Genomic DNA, 21,340 nt, shown 5'->3' with positions numbered 1-21,340 from the left:
TACTCTAATAGCCCCGCACACGGTCAAGCATGTTTATCAAATTTTACGTTTTATGATGTTTTGTTTGATCAAGGTCATCAAACACAAGAGCACGGTGCAAACACCTAACGATCACGATTCTTAAGGATATTTCTATTGCGATGTGACATGTCAGTTTACGGCAATCGGCGGGCAGGTTTGACAAACAGGCTTTTGACAAGCCTGTTTGTCAAACAAGGCGTCACTTTCGACGCAGAATTCAGAAAGGGATACTGCGTTGAGAATAGGCTCTGAGTGATGAGTACCACGGACAAAGGATTTCTTGCATTAACTTTAGCAATGTGCTTAAAAAAAGGAGACGTTTGGCACGAGAATGGTTAAAACAGTAAAATATATTCATACATGAAAATTTACTGAACGAAATATGGAGCTAAAATGGAACATTTGTTTGACAAACACAGCTGAACACCATCAAGCATGTTTGACACACCATCAATCAAATTTACCAAACGCGTAGTTTGTTTAACAAACACGTGAACAACGACCGCAGACGATCAACTAAATTTGCCAAACACGTAAAATTTGACAAACATGCTTGACCGTGTGCGGGGCCTCTAAAATTGTGACCCGATACTATCTCTATGTTTTGTGAGGTACGGACATATTTAATCTTGGATAATTTTTAATTATACTATCTCTATGTATTCAATGTACTCTGAGGTACGGACTATATTTTTTACGTTTAGAAATTGGAATCAATTTGTGAACTACAAATATAAAATCTATGTGCTGAATCTCAAATAAATCATAATTATTTATATTAAATTCGTGTGGATGTGAAACCAGATAAAAACAAATTCTGTATGTTTAGCAAATTAACAAGAATTTAGAAAAGAAAGTGTCGAGTTTTCCGAACAGGCCAATTTGTAGATACTTATATATACTTATGTAGGTATTTATTACCTATATATTGTAATTTGTACTTTATTTTGCGTTCGATATTATCAAATAGTAATAAAATAATGCAGTATATAAACAATCTTCTTGTATTATTTATATTATATCCATTTTAAGAGGTAAAGTGCTGTTGTATTGTCTTATATGAAACGAGCTGATCTTATTGGAAGCCAGTGTTGGAATTCCATGAACAGTTTTGAATACACTTTATCCACGTAAGTTAATTTTATTGCTTTACAGTCTTATGTTCTTTCAATATTTTGTTTTCAGGGTGTTGTAACATTCCGAAGACATCTCTCCCGTGCATTCACGATCAGTCAGGATTATCATGTAGGTCAACATCATAGACTATCTATTTGTATACTTAGGTACTTAAACTACGAAAACACTATAACTTTCTTGCTTTAGATAATAATGAGTTACTACAATTTCAACAGGTTGATAGATGTAATGTGTATAGAAAATATGGGGGATATTCATTGAACTAAGTGAACACTATATTTATTAGCAGACTAATCAAACAAAATGAATAATTGTGGAAGTGGAGTGCCCATCACAGTTGGAGCCTATGATACTAAAATAGCGGGTTTATATGACTTGCTGGATACTCTTGGCTCGGGACATTTTGCTGTTGTAAAATTAGCACGGCATGTCTTCACAGGAGAAAAAGTTGCTGTAAAAGTAATTGATAAAAGTAAATTAGATGATGTCTCAAAATCACATTTATTTCAAGAGGTGAGTTGGATATGTTTTATTATTGTGGTCATGTGTGCAAATTTTGGATCATGCTGCCTCCACAGAGAGTGGCGGAGGGGGCGGGAGGGGCAAGATATATCTGTACCAAGATAAAATTTTGACATTTTTTTTAACACATTAGCCTTGAGAAGCTAGCAGAGGGACAGACACACTTTCACATTTATAATATTAGTGTGGATTATTTGTAAAAAGATTTCTCATCTACTTAGCACCTCTTAAGTAGAATGATTCAAATGTTGACCCTAAATTTTTATTGTTGGTGTTTGTAATCATTTGATATTTCAGGTTCGCTGCATGAAATTAGTTCAGCATCCTAATGTAGTAAGACTTTATGAAGTTATTGACACTCAGACTAAGCTGTATTTGATACTAGAACTAGGGGATGGAGGTGATTTATATGATTATATTATGAGACATGAATCTGGCCTCTCAGAATCTCTTGCTCGTGATTACTTCAGACAAATAGTCCGTGCAATCTCATACTGTCACAGGTAATATTCTTATCATTTTCTAGCTTTACATTTGACTGACAATAATATGTTAAATGTGTAATGGCAAATTATGTCTTTCTTAGCACCATTCCACATGGGCATGATTTGTATAGTAATTAGATAAGGCTAGCTTAATAATATAATAATAATAAAGTTTTTTATTAAAAGCAAAAGAACCCAGTATACATACTATTCATAAAATATACCATTATAGAAATTAAAATAACATACAGTAAAATTAACTTCTACATACAAACTTATAAACTAACTGTGAATGTTAAAAAACTCTTCACAGGCGTCATTGTCAATCAATCTATTAATTCTATTTCTTATTACTCTTATGGCACAGATAGCCAATATGTAAAAATATTGCTAGCCATTCTGTCACAAACCACCTGTAGAATACTGTTCTGAGATGCCAGAAGGAAGCCACTCTTTTCCTCATTACTGCATACAAATCAGACACTCTCGATTCGGCAAACATACTCAAGGCACTACAGTATCTAGGCAAACCCATCAATATGCGAAAAGCATCATTATATTGCAGTGTAGGACTTTCTGAGAAAATTTGTCCAAAGTTGGCAAGTGTAGAAGCACTGGCAATACGCGTTAAGCGGTACAATCTTGACTGATTTGCTGCATTTGCCAAATCTTCAAGCTAACATGTTACAGCGTATCGAGAGTAAGGTTTTATTGTAATATTTTCTACATATTATGTTTGATCTTTGTTTCAGGTTACATGTTGTGCACAGAGACTTGAAACCTGAAAATGTAGTATTTTTTGAAAAATTAGGAGTAGTAAAATTGACTGATTTTGGTTTTAGTAATAAATTCTGTCCAGGACAAAAACTAGAAACATCATGTGGATCATTGGCTTATTCAGCCCCTGAAATATTGTTGGGTGATTCCTACGATGCGCCCGCCGTCGATGTGTGGTCTCTTGGGGTTATATTATACATGCTTGTGTGCGGACAAGCTCCTTTTCAAGAAGCTAACGACAGTGAAACATTAACTATGATTATGGATTGTAAATATACCATGCCAGCTCATGTCTCAATTTCATGTAAAAGGTACATCAATTTGTAATTTATTTAACTGTGCATATTAATTTACAATAATATATTTGGTAATTATTCTGTTCTTTTAGGCTTATAGGAAGAATGCTTGTAAGGGAGCCAGAAAAGCGAGCAACATTAGCAGAGATTGCAACTGATCCCTGGATTACAGCTGGTGAAGGTATCACTATAGAAGACTTTGACACACCTTTGGTTGCAAAACAGGACCTCACTGAAGAAGATCGGGCTGTTATTTTGCAAAGAATGGTTAATGGTGCTATTGCTACGAAAGAACATATTTTAGAAGAATTGGAGAGGAATGAATATAATCACATTACAGCTACTTATTATTTATTAGCAGAACGAAAGCTTAGATCTAAAAGGTATGTATCATTCCAACTTTATAATATTTCACTACCATTTGCCAGCGATTTCATCCATATACACTTTGTAATTTCCCAATATTTCCAAATGGTGCAGAACCCTAAAAATACAAGTACTACCAAATTTCACATAGCTTTATACAACTTTCATACAAACTTCCAATCCCCATTTAACCTCCTCGAGGTGAATTTTCGTAAAATCCTTTAGCTGTTGCCTTGCTCTAGAATGATCATTTTTTTTTGAACTAATTAATATTATACTTAGGTAAATAATTTTTTCCTCCTATAAATTTTAATCCCTTATTTCATCACCTTTAAGAATTGATTTTTGAAAAAAGATTGTACAGCCTACAGATCCCTATTATTTAAAACTTATACCTAAATGCTACTTTTCATGTCTCTAACTTCTAAAACAAGACATTGAAAAGTTATACCTGAACAATATATAATGACGCCGTCTTTTAGTTGTAAACAGTTTTCTCATTGAACATAATGAACATCATCGTCGCTACCGTTGCCATGAGACAATAAAATCGGACGCGCAGTGCGTAGCGACTACTGAGACCTTTATTGTTCTGGATTCGGCCAGAGGAGGTTCTTGGCGGACACAGTGTTTTGCCGTGGGTTTTAGAGTTGTTAGTGTTACCTAATGTGGTTCCTGTTGGTTAGACTAGTTGATGTTGTAGAAGCTAGGTTAGATGGTCGGTCTGGGAGTCTGGGAGTCACTATAAGGGGTGATGTGAAAGCGACCTAGGTAGGGTAGATTAGGTTTATCTAGTTCCTTTACACTGGTAGTTATCACATGCGATAAGTGAGAGATCATGATTGTAGTTGAGGGTAATTTCATGTCATTTAATAACAAGAGTCGTGCATGGAGTACTGCAGTCACCTCTTCGATGGCTCCGCTAAGTACCAACTAGCGGCTCTGGATGCTGTTGATCGTCGAGCTAGGAGACTCATAGGCGAAGACTCCCCTTTACTGGCGAAACTACAAAGTCTCGATCACCGCCGCAAGGTCGCCGGCTTATCAGTGTTTTATAGGATATTTCGGAGAGTGTGCTCAGGAACTTTTCGATCTTGTCCCTCCTTCACCATTTTACCACCGAACCGCAAGACGTCGGGCGAGTTTCCATCCTTATGTCGTCGACATTCCATCTACACCCACGAAACGTTTTGCGTCATCATTCCTCATACGTATGGCTAAGATTTGGAATACTCTTCCGCGATATGTGTTTCCTACCAATTACAAATACAAATACAAATACAAATTTCTTTATTGCGAATCTGGGTAAACAGTGGAGATGTTACAAAAACAAAAAGCTACAGCCAAATTCTGCCTATTAGCATGCAATATGTTATCATAAACCTAACAACGTGTACATAGTTTTGATAAAATTAGCCAAATTAAATACTTAGTCACAAAAGAATAAAAAACAAGATATTTAATAAAAATATGTCAAAAGGTAACCATCAATACAACCTAAAGGAAAAAATGTCATCTTAGATATTTGTCAACACTATAAAAAATATTTTTAATTAAATATTCGAATAACTTCTTTTTAAGGCTTTCTATTTTATTTATAATTACAAGTTCTCTTATTTCCAAAGGTAGTTTGTTTATAATTTTGACTGCCATAACGTCAAAACTATTATTGATGAGAGCGGTTTTATGTGATGGGAATTTTAATTTATGTTTTTGTCTTTTGTTATCAAGTTCTGTAAACATATTTTTATTATTAGCAACAAACAAAATGGTTTCATAGATATATAATGAAGGTACTGTTAATAAACGAAGTTTTTGGAAGTAAGGTACGCAGCGATCTCGCTGGGACAACCTTTTTATGTTAGAACCGTTGCCCCAAAATATTATGCCATATCTTAATACAGAGGCTACATGACCATGATAAGCCGTCATTAGTACTTCAGGGCTAACTTTTTTTGCTAGCATGTTCAAACAATACGATGCTTGATTAACTCTTTTACAAACATATTCAATGTGTGTTCTCCATGTCAGATTGGCATCGATCTGTAGTCCTAAGAAATTTGTTGTCCCGGTATTATCGATTTTTTTGCCCCCATACTCAATATTTATGTGATGTTCGTTCTTTTTGCTCCTTATATTATGGAATGTCATTAGTTTAGTCTCGAGAGTTAGAGTCAGTTTATTAGATGTCAGCCATTGTGTTATATTACTTATACTATTATTTATTATTAATTTGTGATCATTTATTGTTTTGTTAACATATATAACGGTACAGTCATCCGCAAATAGAACCATGGGGTTATCAGTTGATTTTGGCATGTCATTATGTAAATTAAAAAAAGAAGAGGTCCTAGTATGCTACCTTGCGGAACTCCTTGAGTAATCAGTTTCGGTTGAGATAAGTATTTCTTTTCCATTTTACTTCTTTCGCATATCCTATCGATTTGTGTTACTTGAGTTCTGTCACTGAGATAGCTTTTTATAAGATTCAGTGCGATACCTCTAATACCCGGATATCTTTAAAACGAGTGAATAGGCATCTTCTAGGTAAACGCGTCCCATCTTAGGCCACATAATCACTTCCCATCAGGTGTGATTGTGGTCAAGCGTGTACCTATAATGAAAAAAAAAAAAGAATATTGTGAGTGTATGTGAGAGTTACAATAATCAACATTGAGGGTAGTTAGTTCATGTTTACTCATAGTGAAAGAATATTGTTAGTGCGCCCACATAGGCTCGTTTAATCTTAAATGTTGTAATCCTGACTTATCCGGTTAGTCACCATCGTCTTCTGAAGGGCCCTCTACCTTCATATACTATAATAGCAGAGTCAGGTTGGCAGGTTGAGGATTTTTTACTTTATCTTGTTTATATTGCAGACAAGAAGCTAGGCAGAGCGCAAGGCGGCCCGAAGTGTTGGGCGTGTCTCTCACGTCGCGGGGCCTGCTGGCGCCGCCACAGCTGTCCGCCGCGCCGCGCACGCCGCAGGATGTTCCTCCAGTGAGACTATTTATATTGTAGACTGACAGACACGCAAGTGATCGTATAAGGGTTCCGTTTTTTCATTTGAACATATGGAAACTAGCATAAAATCATTTATTTGATTAGGATCACCTTTGAAAGTAATATTTTCACTGTAGTGAGGTGATACTATTAATTTTATTATTAAAGACTTTTACTATGATAAACCTCATTAGCATCTTATATTAATGAGAGTATTTTGGTTGCAGCGATCGCGCAAATGCAGCATCGTACGCGAAGAGGAAGACGACGAGGAAGGCGCGGTGGCGGCGCCCCCGGCCCGCTCGGCGGACGCGCGCCGCGGCTCTCGCTCTGAGGGCCGCTTGCACCTCGCCAGACCCGCGCAGCTCGCTGACAACCTCACCAAGGTATTGTCTAATGAAGCGCCGGCCATCTCACAATCAACGTTCATTGCTGCTACAGATAGCAATACTTTTAAATCTAATTATATAAGACTTCGTTTACAACTGCAAATGAATTGCAAACCATATCTATATGGTTACTTAGACACTTAGACACTGAGCGATTATTTTATGTCATTTTTTGGTACGGATAAGGTGCCAAAAAAACTTAACACAAATATTTTGCTAAAAATTGACAGCATTAAAAATTTAACTAAATCAGTTTGTGTCCTCGTGCAAATGGGCCGTAGTGTTAACAGACGTTTATGACCTAGAATATTTCCCAAAGGTGAATCTCGACGAAGGTGCGAGTGATGTAACGAACGCAGCGACGCAAGCGGAGAGCGCGCGTCGTGCGCCACCGGCCCCGGCGCCGGCGCGGCGGCAACGTATCGAGTGCCGACGGAGACGCGCCCGGGCTGGATCCTGTTCGTCGTCGGACTTGTCGGATGACGACTCGGAGAAGAAGAAGCGAGCCGGCGAGCAGACGCCGGCGCCGGGCGAGCGCGCGCGGCGCGACTCGCACGACGACTCCAGTGACAGCCAGGAGCGAGGCGCCGCGCGCCGCCCCGCGCCACGACCGCCGCCCCCTGCGCCTGCGCCCACTTACGGTAATTTCAAGGTTCAGGGAATGTTCTCTGAATTCCCCGAGTGAAAAATTGACAGCAATTCACCGACTGCAAAATCTATAGTAACAATTCACTGGCTGGAAAACTAACCGCCTTTTAATTCGTCATCGGGAGGACGCTAAGCTAAAACTTGCGACGTAATTTATGTCTTTAAATGCTTTATAGGAGTACAAACAGCAAGACTGAGGCGCAAAATCTAATAGTTTAAAGGGTTATGAATTCCTTCGTTTTGGGTTTCGGTTCTGAAATTTAAAATCCATATACTAATTATTATAAATGCGCAGGCATGACCTGTCTGCCTGCTAGCTTTTCACGGTCCATCCTCATCCGTTTATCAGATTTTCATGAAATTTGATACAGAGTTAGATTGCATTCCGGGAATGGACATTAGGCTACTTTTACCCGACTGCAGCGAAGCCTTAGGGAGGGTTATGTTTTTGACCTGAATGTATGTATGTATGTCCGTTCCTATGTCCGCTTGTAACTGCTGAATGGCTTAACCGATTTTAATAAATGATACGTCATTAGATTCGTCTTGATACATTGAGAGCATTACTTATAGGATTGTTAGCTTGTCCCCGCCTGCCATACATTTTCTAATATGTATTTATGTTTATGACCTTATCAATTTCCATTTTATAGAATGCAAAGCTTGTTTTTTGCTTTTCAGTTACTGGTTACTATTTATTAGCAGTCGGATTTTTTAGTATTTTTAAATAGGTACGTAATTTTATTATCCTGGAAAATCGTAGAGTTCCCTTGGAATATTTAAAAACCGGCCAAGTACGGTACAGTACTACAGTCGTATTTTTTCGTTATTTTGCACGATAATTCAAAACTATGATGCATAAAAATAAATAAAAATCTGTTTTAGAATGCACAACTGAAGCCCTTTCATATGATACCCGACTTGATATAGTTATCTTACTTCAAATATTGAAAATACTAATTATTAGTTCATGACCACATTTTTTTTTTCACAAATTCATGGTTTTCAGCTAATTTTTTAATAATTTTCCCCTAATATCTGCTATAAGAAACTACCTACCTGCCAAATTTCATGATTCTAGGTCAACGGGAAGTACCCTGTAGGTTTCTTGACAGACTGACATACAGACAGACAACAAAGTGATCCTATAAAGATTCCGTTTTTCCTTTTGAGGTACGGAACCCTAAAAAACCTAAATACACGCGGACGAACGTCTTGGCCATTGGCCATCATAGCTATTCTTGTTGACAATAAAATGACACTTGTCAGGAGGAGGATCGTCGAGCGGCAGCGGCGGCGGCGGCGGCGGCGCGGCGGGAGACGCGCGTGGCGGCGGCGCGGGCAGCGCGGGCGGGCGCCGGCGCCGCGCTGCGCGCAAGGAGAGCCGCCTGCGGGAGTCCCGCTCACTCAATCGCATCGCTGAGGTAAAATCTATTCATGTGACCAATCTTTGACTGCTTACAATTTTATTGTTATTGCTTCAGTTTTTGATGGATTTTACTTACTTCAGTGATAGAGTATTCTTATTGAGAATCACTCGCTACGCTCGTGATACACTTTAGATTGACTTTGAACCGCGTACCGCTTATGCGGGTTTTCCCTCATTTTTTTATTTTGTAGTTGGAGCGGTTTTTGGTTAACTGATCTAGGGACATAAAAGCCGATTTCTACTTGTCGGGTTATAAGGCTTCCTGTACACGTAGCCGGAGTTGCACCGGCGCCGGACCGTAAGTTAGTGTAAACAAATAAAACCACATACGAACTTTAGAGCCCGCTTCGGCCCTCCGCCGTCATCTTGTGTACATACGGCCATACATCGCCATTACGATATGACATATCGGTCCTTATATTTCCATATAAAAAAATTGCGGCACCTACGCGGCTACGGTGCGGCGCCGATAAGGCTTAATGCGATTTTTATTGGTTTGCACTAACTTACGGTCTGGCACCGCTGCGGCTCCCGCTTCATGTACAGGAAGCTTTAAAGTAGTGTTGTGCTTAGGTGGAGGAGGCGAGTGCAGCGCGCTGGGCGGGCGGGGGGCTGGTGGCGCTGTGCGGCCGCCCACTGCTGCGCCTGCTGGCCGCCGCGCGCCCCGCGCCCTCCGCGCGCCGTCTGCACGGCCTGTGCTGACCGGTACCTGCAGTACGAGCGATACTAAACCTGATCGTATACCCTCACGCTTTCCAAGCTCTTATCGAGAAAGGCGCGAGTGTCGTGGGGCACCCGACAGAAGCGCAGCTATACTACTGCGCTCACTCATGTGTCTGTTAAGAAGCTTCGTTGCAAAACTGAATTTCTCTTTTTGTAATGAATTTGAAATTTTCACACCAATTTTTTTTTACCAAAAACCTGCTGTCCTCCTAACCTCCGGTACAACAACTAAATGCGACGTTACCTTTATAAGAAGCCTTAGGAAAGCTCGATAAATATATTTTTGACTATTTCCGTTTTGTAAGTTTGTTATAAAGATACAACCACCACAACAATTCATCTCTAAAAACAACATTTTCAAATCTATGTATAGTAGTGTTTTCATTACGTTAGGTACGCGAGGAAAACATTACTTACGAAAACTTTATTAATATAAAAAGTATGTATAAAATGAGGTCACAAAGGTGAAGTTAACGGCATGACTACGGGGTCTTACCGCATATTCTTCATACTCCACATGCACAGTTTTAGGAAACCTGGAGGATACTTATTAAATTAATTATGACGTATTATCAAAGCAATCAGTGAGCATGAGGTGAGACATGACAAGTCTGTCTAATGTATTTTCCTTGTATATATATTTAATATACCCTTACGGCGATTACGCACTGCACTTCCGTCATCCGAGTTCTATCTGTCATCCGTGAGAATACCAGCGATTATCTACGACATGTGTCAAAAGCTACCATACAAAACAAAAAGGAACGTATTTTCTCGGACTCGGATCGGATGAGTGCGTAACCGCCGTTATTGTCCCCTTATATCGCCAAATAAATTTACTGATAGCATTTTAGAAATATTTTACCTACGTATACAATAATACCTACAATATTTCCAAAGCTTTCCATTAAACAAGATAAAAGTTGAAACATGTGTGGGGCCACGTTATCTGAAACACTTTCGTGATCGTTTATCAAATCAAATTCATAATAATGTGCATATAAAATGAACTTTAGGTCGACAGGGTTTCAACTATTTGGTTCATTAGTTAGTATCTTTCCTTGGTTTACCTATGGAAAAGTTCACTATCTGCAAACGATTCGCCGACTAGCAAGTTTAAATGATTTCTGATTACAGTCTGTTTCTGTTACTTACATCAGAAAGAGATTATTAAGCTATATTCCCGTTTTCTCAATTTTCAATTGATTAGTTATGCGCTTCCTGGTTCGTAAGATTTGTAAAAGTATGAATGGTTGCATAGTGAATGTAAAGTGTCTGTCTGTCTGTTATTTTTAAAGTCCAAAATTTGCAAGGCCATAAACTTTTCAGCCGGTGAAATTGTTGTCGTTAAATTTTCCGTCGGTGTATTGCACTTCTAGAAACTGCCTAGGATCCTCTTTTTGACTGTCTAAAAAAAAATACGCGATAACTATGTCTTTTAAAGAAGTACGCAAGACGTTTTAAACTCCGTAGAGTATATTATCATTTATATTGTAATCAACAATTTTAGAATGCAGCAATATATTATCTCGAGGCAAATTATTATTAATCGACGTTAGTGTAAATTATTCTGTAGACTATTTTCTATTCTGTAGAAGCAATATTTTAGTTGATTAGCATAATTTTGGTTGGTTGTTCAATGGGGCCGATTCTCTTGTACACAATCTCTAAACTAAACTAAATTAAAAGGTCTTAATCTAGTGCTATCCTTTTCCGCAAGTAACATTATGAAAGGGATAGCAATAGGTTTGGACTTGCCATTTTATTTTAGTTTAGAGATTGTGTACAACGGAATTAGCCACAATGTCTCTTGAATTCGACAATTGGGCCGATTCTCTAGTACACAATCTCTAAACTAAACTAAATTAACAGGTCTAAATCTAGTGCTTTCCTTTTCCGCAAGCATCATTATTAAAGGGATAGCAATAGAATTAGACGTGATATTTTAGTTTAGTTTAGAGATTGTGTACAAAGGAATTAGCCACATTGAACGACTTAAATAAGCTGCATTTTAGGTTTAGTAATAACAGTAGGTAAGACGTGACGAATTCGAGAAATTGGAGTCTGTCTAGTGAAAACTAATAGGGGGAAATAGTGGCAAGATAATTATTATGGTATCATTACCAGCTGGTCGATTACGGAAAAACTGCATCAATCATTATTACAATCTCAATAGTTGTGATTGGCCGAATTTGTGGTTGAAAAAATGCATTTTAGCCAATAGTAAGAGAGTGTCAACAAATCAGAGGTGATTTGGGACCGTGTCATTGTAACTGTCATTTTTTAGGGTTTCGTACGCGAGGGGTGCCAACGGAACCCTATAACTAAGCCTCCGATGTCCGTCCGTCTGTCTGCCAACGGGCTGTAACTCGTGAACCATACTAGGTAGAGAGTTGAAATTTTAACAGAATGTGTATTTCTATTGCCGCTATAATAATACAAATAATAAAAAATTCTAAAATGGCCGCCATGAAAATTAAAAAAAAAAAACTATTTCTTGTAAGATGGTACGGAACCCTACGTCTACGAGTCCGACTCGCACTTGACCGGTTTTTTGCAGTGCCTTAATCTTTACTTCGATGCTTCGAAATTGACTTGATATTATTTCTCTAGTATTATTTTTTCATAACTAATTAATGTATGTATTACCACATGCAGCTTAGAGATACTTCACAGTCGGTCGAAGGAAACCTTTAAAGTCTAGACAGAGCAATTCTGCGGGGTAAAAGACTATAACGATTGGCAGAATAAATTTTAATTATTAAGTATTTATCTTAATAGTGGATTAGTCGTATATGTGGGTTCTATAACCCTAAGCCGGCTCGTCTGCAAAGTGCAAATATCAAGGGCGTCTCACTATGCACCTATACGAAAAATGCGCGACAGGTCGAGATGGCAATCAGGGTATGAGACGGGGGACTCCCCGCACATCCGCACTCGCCCGCACCCGGTTAGCGTGGGGGCTGTGCGGGTGTGCGGGGCGTCCCCACCCCGATTGTAATCTCGTCGTGTCGCGTACTATACGAATGATTTAAATAGGACTTGATTGTAGTTATTCGACGAAAAATTGCCTATTCCATATTCTTTTAACGTTTAATTAGGTAGGTCTTTATCACAAAAATTTACTTTTGTGCTCTTGTCAACTTTTCTATGGCTTTTGAAAACAGTTTAGACACTGTGTAAATTATAATTTCACTAGCTTGATGCTCTCACGACTTCGTTCGCGTGGATTTAGGTTTACAAAAATCCTGTGGGAACCCTTTGATTGTCCGGGACAAAAAGTAGCCTATGTTACTCTCCAGGTCTGTAACTATGCAAAAAATCACGCCGATCCGTTACTCCTTTGCGACGTGATTGAAGGACAAACCAACAAACAAACACACTTTCGCATTTATAATATGGGTAGGGATGTTGTTTTAATTTTTAATTTTCGTTGTGTCAGTGTTAGAGTTAGTGATAGTTCTAATGCATGAAATATTATATCATTAGATGTCTAAACTTAAACAGTTACATTCTTTCTTGACAGCTTTAAAACATTTTCTAACGAGTTACGAATAGCTTATGGGGCTAGAATTCATTTTATTAAAGAGAATAATTTGAAAAAAATCACGTTTTTTGTTTATTTTTAACATGAACATCTCGCTGTACGGAAGGTGATTAATGACGTCACAATCCATAAACGACAAAAAATTCAATTTTTAGGGTTCCGTACCTGAAAAGGAAAAACCGAACCCTTATAGGATCACTTTGTTTGTTGTCAGTCTGTCTGTCGGTCTGTCAAGAAACCTACAGGGTACTCCGTACTTCCCTGTGACCTAGAATCATGAAATTTGGCAGGTAGGTAGGTCTTATAGCAGACATTCGGGGAAAAATCAGAAAACCGTGAATTTGTTTTTGCATCACACAAAAAAATTAAATTGTGGTCATGAACTAATAATTAGTATTTCCAAATTTCGAAGTAAGATAACTATATTAAGCGGGGTATCCTATGAAAGGTTTTCGCCTGTGCATTCTAAAACACATTTTTATGCACCATAGTTTTTGAATTATCGTGCAAAATGTCGAAAAAATACGACTGTAGTACGGAAACCTCGTTGTGCGAGCCTGACTCGCACTTGGCCGGTTTTTATTTTATTTGAAATTTTCTCTTTAATAATGAATTCTAGCCCCACAACCTACCGCTATACAAAATCACATCATTTTATTACTACAGTCCAAGACTCTTTTTATAATATATTGCAGTTACATTTTGAGTTACATTACAAACCATTGTTCTACATAATACTGTTTATATAAATGTTGTGCTGTTTGGTGCTATAACATCATTTAGGTACTTCGTAGTTTTTTTTCGTGTTTTGAAAGTGTGAAATAACCAATAATTGTGTTTAATGCTTATTTATAACACATGTGCTCTTTGCCTCAATATGTTTTGCGTTGTAGCTAGTCAAAGAGAAATGTAGTGATCGAATGAAGCGTTTCGGTCCGTTATGACCGCTTCCCAATATGACCATTTCCCGGTATGTCCATTCCCCGTATGACCACTTGATATAACCACTTCCATATATGACTATAACATAATAATATGTTCCCAGTATGGCCAGCACTTCTCGAAAACCCCACTTATATTTTTACATTGATAAAATTCAAATTCACATTTTCAGATAGATTTTAGCAATATAATTTGAGTGTTTTTATATGTTTGACGTGTGTACCTATCTGTGTCTGTGTATCTGTCTGTATCATCGTAGCTCCTAAACGGATAAACCAATTTTGATTTAGTTTTTTTGGTTGAAAGGTGACTCGATCGAGTGTTCTTAGCTATGAGCCAAGAAAATGTGTTCAGGCCATTTGAGATTATCAGCTCCTTTCTAGTTGATTGATGAAGGAATGAGAGCAACTTCCACAGGTCTTATCGATTTGTAATTTTGTATCCTGTTACTTATATGATATAGATTGCAAGAATATGGTTCCTAACCATGACCTGATGCTGCAGCGTGTGTTTGCAAACACAGCTGCACTATTCCCTCACTCTCCTCATAGCCCGATGGGACGGTAATCCGACACGAACGGGGAGAGATCATGCTTAGACCGACGGCGACGGCTTTATGTGCTCTGAGGCACGCGGGTGACCCATCGCGAACTTCCTAACTTCGGTCTAGTATTGAGAATTTCTTAACAAAAAACCCCAATATCTATTTTTGGTCTGACTCGTATCGAATAGTGGCTGCGTCGGGAAGTGGTCATAAGGACCCAAAACGGAAAGAAAGTATTGTGTGAATAATGAATAATTATTGTACTTTTAGAATATGAATAGTAGTTGAATAAAGTTGTTGTACTTTCAACTTTTAAATCATTTGTATGTAGGTGATATTTTACGTTTAACTGTAATAATAATTATGAATGCCGTAGGCAATAGATGTAGCGAAAATTGTTAACGATTTTCTGTTCTATGATTTGCAGTAAGTAGTTGTATGCAATTATATTATAAATTTATTGTTGAACAAGTTAAATGTTGTATATTAAAATATTTATGTACATACCTATTTAAATTGTTGTAAATAAAAAGTCTATTTAAATTTTATAGTTACTCTTGAATTTTAAATTTTGAGTTGTGTATGTGTGTGTGTTTCTTAATTTGTAATGTCTTTGGATTTGTGATCTAATTTTGCAATAGAATATCTAGACCAAAGATTAGTCTTCATTGTGCACTTTATACGCCTTGTGCCAACATCCAGCATTGTTGATAGCATAAATAGTAATGATCACATAAATGGATTTAGTAATGATAAAATAAATTTAAAACATGAGCGTAACTTGACATAAGTGATTATACATTCTTTGTCTATGTGAAAAACTCAGGTTTTTATTGATTGCTTTAGGTTTTTATTTGTATATTTCGTCTCCGAACTAAAATTACAGTTACGCTACGCTTGTGATTTATTATACCTAAAGGATTCATTGGAGTTTATTTGATTGTACACAAATGTGTAAACTAGATTGACAGGTTTTGGTGCTAATTTTTCTGGAAGGAACATTGCGATAAGGATGGCATATACTATTTTTAGACCTATCAATATAGTTTAAAGATTTATGTACAATCGAATAGACACCAATGTATATACTGTTCCAACTCGATAATTTAATATCAATTAACGCAAAATTTTCTAAAATTATGACTTGAAGAGGTGCAGTTTCATACTGTTCTCAGTAGAAAAGGGCAGCTTGCTTTAAATAAAATTAGACCTGTCAGTTTAGTTTGTATTGCGTACAAAGCCAGTGTGGCTAATCCTGTTGATAAACGAAAGTAAAATGATAGATCTAAATTACTATTCGCTATTCCTTTCATATTGCTCCATGTGGAAAAGGACAGCATTAAATGTATGCCTGTGTGTTCGACAGAATTAGACACATTGTCTGAAGAATCTATCTATCAATCAATAATATTGTATTATAACTAATATTGGTTTGTACATCAGTAGTACAAAGTAGTATTTAAAAATGTAGATGACATTTAAATTAAAGTGATGTGAATTTAAAATCACACAAAAATTCTATAAGCAATATTATATGAATTTTTATAATTACCTCGTTTTTAATATTTAGGAACCAGTGTATTGAAAAATTATGATAATATATAATTATTCTTTGTTAGACACTGAGGAGTCACAATTTTAAAAATGTAGGATGGATTTTGTATAGCACTTTTATTATTTGTTTGTAGGTATTCAGTTACATACAGAGCCCCACTTTTCATTGTGTCTATAATCCCACTACGCAATACTCTCATCCGAACGAATACGTATAATCTTATCCAGTTGTTGCTAAAGTACCCTAGTAAGAAATCATGAGGTCAGTAGGTACTTACTGATAACTGATATAAAATTTACAAAAAAGCAAAAATCCACCGATAATGTTTAAAAATTTCGTAATTTTTTAGTGTCTAGCAAAGGTCCGATTTTATACAAAGAATAATTATTATAGATTTGTCTTTGTAAACAATGGCGCTTTTTGAATACAGATATACATACGCCGAAATAACTGTCGGTTTGTTCCTACGGTTTTATATGTGCCTGATTTGTATTTATTTATACATCTAATATCTTCTTTGAATTACATTGTCATAGCCATATACCATCATAACCACTGTTATTGATCTGATACTGGTCTAACGCTAGTAATAATAACATTACACAATATTATTTAACAAATTACTGAGAAAACTCAACGTAGATTAAAATAAAATAAAAATCTTTTTTATTCAAATAAACTTTTACAAGTACTTTCGAATAGTCGGATGCATCTACCACTAGTTCAGAATGCCTTTCCTACCGAGAAGAACCAGCAAGAAACTCGGCGGTTGCTCTTTTCAAATATTTGATATGGGTACAAGATTATGCCCTGCATAAAATAGTATTTGCAGTCTTGTGCGTTGCTGGAACGAGTTGCAGGTCAAATCCACGCTCTTTTATCATTTAGATAATCTTCAATTGTGTAATATGCTTTTTTCAGGAGCATATTTTTAATAGATTTTTTAAACTTGTGCAAAGGTAAGTCCAAAATAGTTTGCGGGATTTTATTATAAAAGGTTATACCCATACCCACAAATGACTTTTGGACTTTTGGATTAATATTTGTCAGTTAAAACCATAGTCCATACTTTAAATTTAATCTAAGTACCTACTAAACTTGCGAGCAAACGAAGACGACGCGATGGTTTCAAAAATCTTAATAGTTTATGAAAGAAAAAGTTTTATAGCGTTATTTGTAGTAACTAAAATTCGTAAAAGGTGCCAAAGTCACCATGATCCAGCACGGGGAGGAACGATCAGCGACTTCAGTCACTGATCGTTCCTCCTTGTGTTGAGGATAATGCGCAGAGAAACTTTATAAGAGTTTATAAGATAACGAAGGCCTGGCCCTTACTCCATAATACACACTGTCTGTGAGTCGCCGTTCTTATAAGAACTTGGCTGAACACACCGGCGTTAATTGTGAACGACCGCTTTCTTTGTTCACGAGTTTAGAATCAGGTAGATACATAATATTCTAATTTCTAACATAAGGATTATGTTCAATATCATAAAGCTTGGAACTTTGTTCAAAGCTGGTATAATACATAATACTCCTTCCCTCCGCCATAGTAGGATAGTAGGTATGTATTTATATATTTTATTAAAAGCACCTCATTTACTATATTTGTATATTTTCTTACTGTGTACAGTTATAATATTATGATGTAGCCCTACTGAATAATAAATGTTAAAAGTAATTTCAAGCGTTTTAATTAAATCATTTTAGTTTGCTTTTCTTTAGGGTTCCGTACCAGCAGGGTGCCAACGGCACCCTATTACAAAGCCTCCGCTGTACGTCTATCCGTGTCTGTCAGCGGGCTTTATATCGTGAAACGCTGGTCAATTCTAAACGTCAAAGTATGGAACATCGGCGCTAAGTTGCATGTCTATCGGTAATTTACAGGATATATTTAGGAGAGTATGCTGAAGAACTTTTTGAGCTGGTTCCTCCTTCACCTTTCTACTATCGTACCGCAAAGCATCGCAAGATCTGCACCCGTAAATTGTCGAAATTCCGCAGATACGTTGCACCCGTACATAGTCGAAATTCCGCAGATACGTTGCACCCGTACATAGTCGAAATTCCGCAGATACGTACGTAAAAAAATGAATCAAAGTACAGAACCCTTTGGACTCGCACTTGACCAGTTTTTCTTCACTATGTGCCTGGTTATCAATCAATTTATTTATTAAATCGGACAACAATTGATCCATTATGTGTTAGTAACAATAAATACTTAATAACTATGTTAATACTTAAACACTAAGGAGTTATTATAAAATGAAGCAAATAAGAATGTCCATGACAGTATTGTTTGATTTATTTACCTTTGCTAGTAGTTATACATTAGTAAAAATATTAATGCTATGAAACAATATGACTTAGCATTTTGGTTTTATAACAACAAAATCACACAGCAGTTATTATGTTCTTAAAGGAATCTACTGTAATATTCTTAGATTAATAATAAGCAATATGGTTTTAACCAATGTGTTCAATTCAAATTATGATGCAAAGCCTTACAATGAAACAGTTTTACTTTATCTTAAGTCTCTAAGAAATAAAGATTTCCTAAAATATTTTACACTTGCTGTTAAAACTAAGAAAATCAATTTTTTAACTTAAGCCTGTGATTATAATACATTTTAATAGAAATATTTTTATTTGTTTGGAGTTTTGCATGTTGTTATGCATACATTTAAGAACATATTTGGATGTTCAAGTGTAGTCATCAAATCTCTTACCTGAAAAATGTAACGTAAGTTTAGCTCTAATCATACAAAAAGAAAGTTTGACTTTAAAGGCCACAATAATTTAGGTAGAGATAAATAAAGGAGTGTTACCCTCTAAGTGGATTTAGGAGCCATTTTTAAAGTGAAATCTTAGAAGATAATAATTATATATTCCACCCAATCCAAACACACAAACTATTCAATAGACTTAGAGGAAACAATTTGCTATCTGATTATTAATACAAAATTACAATAAATGCACAACAGAAACTTTAAAATACACTGGCCTGAGCATTATAGAAGATGCTGGCTGAATGATTACAATTTAACTGGATATGTTTGAAAATATATGAATATAATATTATGTAAATTATAATTTAGCAAAGTGTGGAGCAGATTGGGTCATTGAGACAAGTTATATCAGAATAACTAAAAAGTGCTTCCTTCTGGGGGCTGAGAAAGCTTCATATTTTCCTTAAGAGTCATAAGGCGTCTCAGTTCTTGCAGCACTGTCTTGATGGTGTAATCACGCTGCCATCTAGCAAGAATTGGGACTTGTCGATTGTCCACCTAGAAAAGCAAATAATTTCTCAAACATTGTTACCGTCTTGTTTTCTAGAGGTCTGGGGTTTGATCTCAGACACTCACCTCTTAATTTTTGAAGTTATGTGCATTTAAAGCAATTAAATATCACTTGCTTTAATAGTGAAGGAAAACATCGTGAGATGCCTAAGAGTTGCCCATAATGTTCTCAAAGATGTGTGTTAATTAGAAGTCTGTTAATCCACATTGGGCCAGTGTTGCAGACTATGGTTAATGGTTAATCCATCCTGAGGAGACCCATGCTCAGTAGTGGGCCAGAAATGGGTTAATCAGGATGATGACCATTATTACAGCATTAAAATAATGTTTGCTTATTAATTTGTACAATTATTTAACTTTTAAGTCGTATCAAAAATACTGGAATTAATACTTACAAGTCCGGTCTGGCTGTTTACACAGTTCATGTTAATCCTGGAGATAAATCTAGCAGTAGGAGGCTCATCTGGGTACCGGGTGCCACATTCAATTTTAAGAGAATACATCCTATTTTCATATGGAGTCTAAAATGTAAAGAAATGCGATAATAAGTTTTAAAATTCAATAGATACAACAAAACAAGAACCACACTTAAAGATGGACAAAGAGTAAAGATCAATAATGATGTATTTTTATCTTAATCTAATTTACATGACAACACAATTGAAATCAGCTGCTGCAACTTGTATGAAATTGGAATAAAAGGTATGTTATTGTAAACGATGCTTGTATAATATCAACAAAAAGTGGTATTTTCATATCTAAAACAGCAGACAAGTTAAATGTAAATGTGTAGTTACCCTGGGAGGACCAATTATCATGCCAGTCCAGTGCGTAAGAGTCATGTCATCATCACTTTCGAGACCCCAAGAAATCGTTCCATCACCCACTCCTTTCTGACCTTGCTCAAGTTCTTCTAGAAGACGAAAATTTCTTGGAACCACTGAGAAAAATAAAATCAATGGTAACTATAAAATTTAAAGAAATTGGACTACAAAACAAATCTGCTATGAAAAAAGACGGCATAATAAGTGTAAAATAAAGTTCTTACCAACGCCTGATGACGGGTTCGCCATGATCACAATTTTACCGGCGCTCACTACTACTCAGAAAATAACTTCTACAGGAACTCTAATATCTACATAAACTGTAAATATTTCTCATGAGATCGTTAATTACATAAACGTATTTGTAACAATGTCATTAAATTTCATTTAGTTTAAATGATTCACACAAATTAGTACTCAAAAGACTCAAAGTTAAATCCGAATCAACGAAGTTAGGCTATTTTCTTTTTCTATTCTGCGCTGACTTTGACAATTATCACAAATGTCATCCACCAAAGACAATTATTTTATTTCCCTCAGAACAAGGACTATATCTGTGTTATTTCCGCTTTCCGTAGACCCATAGACCATGCGTAGACCTTAAACTATAGTCAATGGCGTAGACCACAGATATGCCCAGATATGCAACTAGCGTGACCCCCTCAGTCCCTCTCGCTCAAGCAGAGGTACTTACTTGTGAAATGTTTTTTTTTTTTTTTTTTTTTTTTTTTTTTTTCTTTTTTTTTTTTTTTATTTTTTTTTCTTTTAAACACACATACATGGGTTTGATCTTGAACAATTAGTGCTTAATATTATGAATGTTACAAGATCAA

General features: G+C 36.4%; 2 protein-coding genes across 10 annotated transcripts; one reads left to right on the top strand and one right to left on the bottom strand.

Moving 5' to 3' along the window:
• The first annotated feature begins 814 nt into the window (after window positions 1-814).
• On the top strand, window positions 815-18,066 carry LOC117988514 (SNF-related serine/threonine-protein kinase-like). Of its 9 annotated transcripts, XR_011237575.1 has the most exons (12): window positions 936-1,055; window positions 1,207-1,266; window positions 1,374-1,671; window positions 1,978-2,183; window positions 2,918-3,253; window positions 3,331-3,621; window positions 6,484-6,604; window positions 6,835-6,993; window positions 7,316-7,637; window positions 8,914-9,068; window positions 9,647-11,430; window positions 11,595-18,066. XR_011237575.1 is itself a non-coding variant. In XM_069503191.1 (11 exons), the coding sequence occupies exons 3-11, from the start codon at window positions 1,462-1,464 to the stop codon at window positions 9,773-9,775; spliced, it is 1,929 nt and encodes a 642-aa protein (XP_069359292.1). In that variant the 5' UTR covers window positions 815-927; window positions 1,207-1,266; window positions 1,445-1,461; the 3' UTR covers window positions 9,776-18,066. The 9 variants fall into 9 exon arrangements, 8 of the variants coding, with proteins under 8 accessions (XP_069359292.1, XP_069359287.1, XP_069359291.1 ...); XM_069503191.1 differs by lacking the exon at window positions 936-1,055 and adding an exon at window positions 815-927 and having other exon boundaries at window positions 1,445-1,671; window positions 9,647-18,066; XM_069503186.1 differs by lacking the exon at window positions 936-1,055 and adding an exon at window positions 816-927 and having other exon boundaries at window positions 9,647-18,066.
• Window positions 18,067-18,671: 605 nt separating this feature from the next.
• Uev1A (Ubiquitin-conjugating enzyme variant 1A) lies at window positions 18,672-20,998 on the bottom strand. The gene is made up of 4 exons (XM_034975356.2): window positions 20,732-20,998; window positions 20,481-20,623; window positions 20,079-20,204; window positions 18,672-19,671 (listed from the first exon to the last, which is right to left on the bottom strand). Exons 1-4 carry the CDS (start codon window positions 20,754-20,756, stop codon window positions 19,531-19,533), a joined length of 435 nt encoding a protein of 144 aa, XP_034831247.1. The 5' UTR covers window positions 20,757-20,998; the 3' UTR covers window positions 18,672-19,530.
• Between the last annotated feature and the right edge of the window lie 342 nt (window positions 20,999-21,340).

This window comes from Maniola hyperantus, chromosome 14, assembly GCF_902806685.2.
Source record: "Maniola hyperantus chromosome 14, iAphHyp1.2, whole genome shotgun sequence".
NCBI lineage: Eukaryota > Metazoa > Arthropoda > Insecta > Lepidoptera > Nymphalidae > Maniola > Maniola hyperantus.
The sequence above is the reverse complement of the archived record's forward strand: the minus strand, read 5'-3'. Positions and strand labels throughout refer to the sequence as shown.